At 30.6% G+C, this 4,238-nt stretch overlaps 1 protein-coding gene across 1 annotated transcript; it reads right to left on the bottom strand.

The window, feature by feature from the left end:
- Window positions 1,682–3,438, bottom strand: LOC108662596. Its single transcript, XM_018123313.1, has 2 exons — window positions 3,266–3,438; window positions 1,682–2,088 (listed from the first exon to the last, which is right to left on the bottom strand). Exons 1-2 carry the CDS (start codon window positions 3,382–3,384, stop codon window positions 1,686–1,688), a joined length of 522 nt encoding a protein of 173 aa, XP_017978802.1. The 5' UTR covers window positions 3,385–3,438; the 3' UTR covers window positions 1,682–1,685.

Raw genomic sequence — 4,238 nt, 5'->3', positions numbered from 1 at the left:
GTAGGAATTAGAGATTGATCTAACTTAACTAAGGTCTTTATTAGTAGGAATTAGAGATTGATATAACTTAAGGTGGCGTTTGGTACTTTACAATGCAATGTTATTGTAAGTAATGTGATTGCAAACAATGTGATTACAAGGAAGATAATATTGTAATTTTTTATATATAAGTAAAGTAATAATTAAAATACAGAGAAGATAACATTACAGCATTTGGTTTACAAGTACTTTGCTAGGAATGTAATGTTAATTTTCAAAATTATCCCTATTTTTTAAAATGCAAGTTTAATATACTTGTATTTTTATTATTAATTTTTATATAATATCATCTTTTACATATATTTTTAATATGCTATATTTTATTTTTATTATAGTATTATATATTTTATTTTCATTTTTAATATAATTTTCTATATTATATGTTATATTTTAATTTCTTTTTCCTTTAAAAGACTATAAATTTTATTGATAGTCACCATAACTATTGAAAATAATAAAAAAACATCATCGAAATCTATATAAAAAAAACAAATTATAACATATTAAATATTTTTAACAAAGTAACAAAGTTGAAGGACAAAAATGCCTTTAAAAACGTTGCAGAGTGCAATGCAATCTGATTGTATTGCAATCTTACATTACAGTAATTTATTGCAAAACAAACACTGCAACGTAATTTAATTGAGCACATTGTAAGAAATGTACTCCCACTTCCCTCATACCAAACGTTACCTTATATTCATTCAATCTTCATTTCATCATTATTTTTGCTACTTGCATTTTGTTATTTGCTTTTGCTTCCAAGGAAATTGCTAAAAAGCAAAAGCAAATGCAAATTGGAAAAAGAAATCATAATTGATTAAAAATGAATAAACACATAAAATTTAATACCAATCCAAACATAACTATTATACATAAAAGTTAAAGCATGCATTTTGTTCTCTAGAATAATTACAATGTTCTTTTTTAATTATTCAAAGACATTATTCGCTTTCATAACAAAAAAGTCTAACAAAATCATTAAACCAATGGAGTCTTAATACACCAAAATGTGAAAACAAGAAAAGGACAAAAGAAAAGGTCATGAGTAATTTGAAGAAAAAGTATCTTATCCTTTTTTTTTTAATGGTATATATGGGAGTTACAAGGGAGAGCAAGTATTCCAACCTTGGACCCAAGAAAGGTAATAATCGCTAGGCCAAGCCTGAATTGCTGTAAAATCATCCTATCCGATAAGTAGAAAAAGCTTAAAAAAGATATTTTCCAATAATGAATAAAGCAACAGAAAAGAAATCTATATTTGCATCCCTACATAAACTAACATGACACAAACATTCAATGGTGGATAAAGACTAAACATACCACTACGCACCGTAAACTTTTAGCAACCTAAGGATATGTTCAAACAAAAGAAAAAACTGGAGAAACAATTGAAAGAACTTGGAAGCAAACTTGTATTCTATCACCCAAGTGAAAGAACTCAAATGAAAACTTGTAATTCTATCACCAACAGTATTATTTCTTTCCCAATGACACAGAAAATAAAGAAACTTCACAGAGAACATCACTCTTGCTGCTGAATTAATGGAAACTATCTAAAATATTCCCAATGCACGTACTATCAGTTGCAACAAAAAGAAATCATGCATTTCATGATAATAAATAAAAAATTTCAACCAAAGGAGTTACAAGATCCCCTTTAGACAGGTTGAACAAATAAAAAATACCTGCCGATCACATTTTAGAAGGTGCTTTGCCAAAGCCTGACATGGGGTAACTGAACAGCTAGATGAGTTCATTTTTGTTACGAAGAGTTCTTCGGCCAAAAGAGTAGCTTCTTCCAATATATGATTACGGGGAAAGGCAGTTAAGCAAAGTAATGCAGCATTGCGAAGAAATTTCATCATTTCAGTCCTCTGAAGGATGCCTCTCGCACTGTCCCAAAGGAATTCCAAACTAAATTGACCAGATTTATTCTGTAATTTGGTCAAATCATCATGCAGTCTTCTCATATTTTCCCCAATACAATCTGGTAGCTCCTCCAGGCCAAGAATTTTCTCAGTCCAACTGGAACTGTTGGTACAAACCCTAGAAAGAAAAAGAGAGAGAGAGAGAGAGCAAGGTTGCTTTAAATGACTTTTCATTTAAACCTGAAATCGTTAATATATCCTTACTAACACATTTACGCGTCACGGTGTTACATGTTTGCACTCTCATGCAGCCATCCTTCTAAACAACCTAAAACCAGGTTACTCTTGATTTTGAACTAAAAAATAACCCTAATATGAAGCATCAGGCCTTGACAAGCTAAAACAAAAGAATATAGTACTGGCCCATTAAGTGCTCATACAAAAACATCAATCACCTTTAAAGACCAAAAATATGCATCTTCAGGTAGCTTTTTCACATGGAAAGCATCTTGAGGAAAAATTCTGACCATTGACAACGTCCAAAACAGAGAAAATTGTTGCAAATGAGTGTTTTCTGTGTAAGTCAACAGCATAATCAGTTTTCTTCCTGGGTAAAATCACTTTCTTCCTTCAAAAAATTTGAATATTCGTAATTCAAATATTTTAACTAGATTAGAGGTTCTAAGAGACAAATTCGAAGTGAATCCATTTTAGGAAAGTTGTCAAAGCAGACTAGATAATTACATATACCTAAAAAACCAATGAGTACTGTCAGATTCAAACAACTCTAAAAAAATTGGCAATGTTGAGAAAATTCAACCTAACTTTATGAATGCACAGTGCTGCTCAATTCTAATTACAAGAACAATTAACTCATACTATTTTCCTCTAGCAATACAAGCCTATTCATTACACAAGCACTCTTTCATAAATGCACGAAAAAGTGGTTATCATCCATTAGATTATGCTACCCCTAGCATGTGGGGATCCAGTCAAATCAAATTAATTACCTGTGTGTATAAGATCACAAGTAACAAGCTATAACTACCGTTAGTCATTCTTCAAGCCTAAGCATACCGTAATTCTATCATATAAACCAAACAGAAAATTAAGAAAGCATGTGAAGACTGGGATAAACCATCATCTGCCCACATATTTTCCAGTATCATATGTGAGAACCAAATTTTAAATATTGTTTTGTGTGTACATGAGTATATGTGCATGTTACAAAAACAGACAAAAAGGACAAGATGGTGGAGAGTTTATCACAGAACAGTGATGAAGCAAGACAGCAAAAGACAGATTTGACACAAGAATGCATCACATTATTCAAAGGTGAATAATGTGAAACTTACCAAGAGGAGATTTTCCCACCATAAAAATCAATGAACTGGAATACTAGAGATAAGCGAGCCTCTGCTGAGCTCAGAGAGAACAAGTATTCACTTATGTCTTCATACAATATCTCTCTCATAAATTGTCCATCCACTTCTCCATCGGGTGTCCCATGAATAGTAGTAACTGCACCTGTTTTATACCAGCAAATTAACTACATGTGAATATTTGCTCCAGATAATTGCAAATCATAATGTGAAAAAATATACTTACACGTTACAAAAATAATACTACAAAATATGTATAAATCTTGCAATGTTACAATTTATCTCAAAATAACAGAGATTAAATACTGTAGGAATAGGGACATATTAACAACAAAATATAAGCTTTTATATCCATATACCATAAACATTATATTTTGCCTAAAACAAAACAAATTGTTTAAAAAATGTAAAAATAATTACAAAGTAATAACAAAACAGACCCAAAGGAAAGCAGATCCTTAGTCCTAAATATACAGTCCAGATGACAAGTGAGGTTTCTTTGTCATTATAAATGAGAATAAATCAATACAAAAAAAATGATGTCAAAAGAACAAGAACAAGATATAATATCCTAGAGAGTACAAATATAAATAAAAACTAGAGTAGCCAAAAGCTATAAACTTAGATGCTCTCCACATATTTCCAGAAAAAATTAGAATTGGCATAAGCTCTGATAGTAAGTTAAGAGTGAAGAGTACATAGAGACAAGCCCAAGTTGAAAAATTTGAGATTGATGCTTGCATGATAAGTCATTTTACCAGAAAAAAATTTAAGTGTACATTTTAACCCTTTCCATATAAAATAAAAATATGATGTAAACCTCATATACATCCACAAGTATCCAAACAAGCCCACTTGGAGTAAGGCAGAAGAGTGCACACGAATATGTACATACATACATACATACATACATACATACATACATATATATATATATATATATAGA

Source organism: Theobroma cacao, chromosome 6 (assembly GCF_000208745.1).
Source record: "Theobroma cacao cultivar B97-61/B2 chromosome 6, Criollo_cocoa_genome_V2, whole genome shotgun sequence".
Lineage (NCBI taxonomy): Eukaryota > Viridiplantae > Streptophyta > Magnoliopsida > Malvales > Malvaceae > Theobroma > Theobroma cacao.
This window is presented reverse-complemented; position numbering and strand designations above follow the sequence as displayed.

What these genes read in the sequence shown, in the direction of transcription:
- LOC108662596 (XM_018123313.1), bottom strand. Translation starts at nt 3,384, where the DNA reads ATGAGAGAGATATTGTATGAAGACATAAGTGAATACTTGTTCTCTCTG. An exon ending in GGTGGGAAAATCTCCTCTTG is followed by an intron (nt 2,089 to 3,265) that starts GTAAGTTTCACA and finishes TTTTCTTTCTAG; the next exon opens with GGTTTGTACCAACAGTTCCA.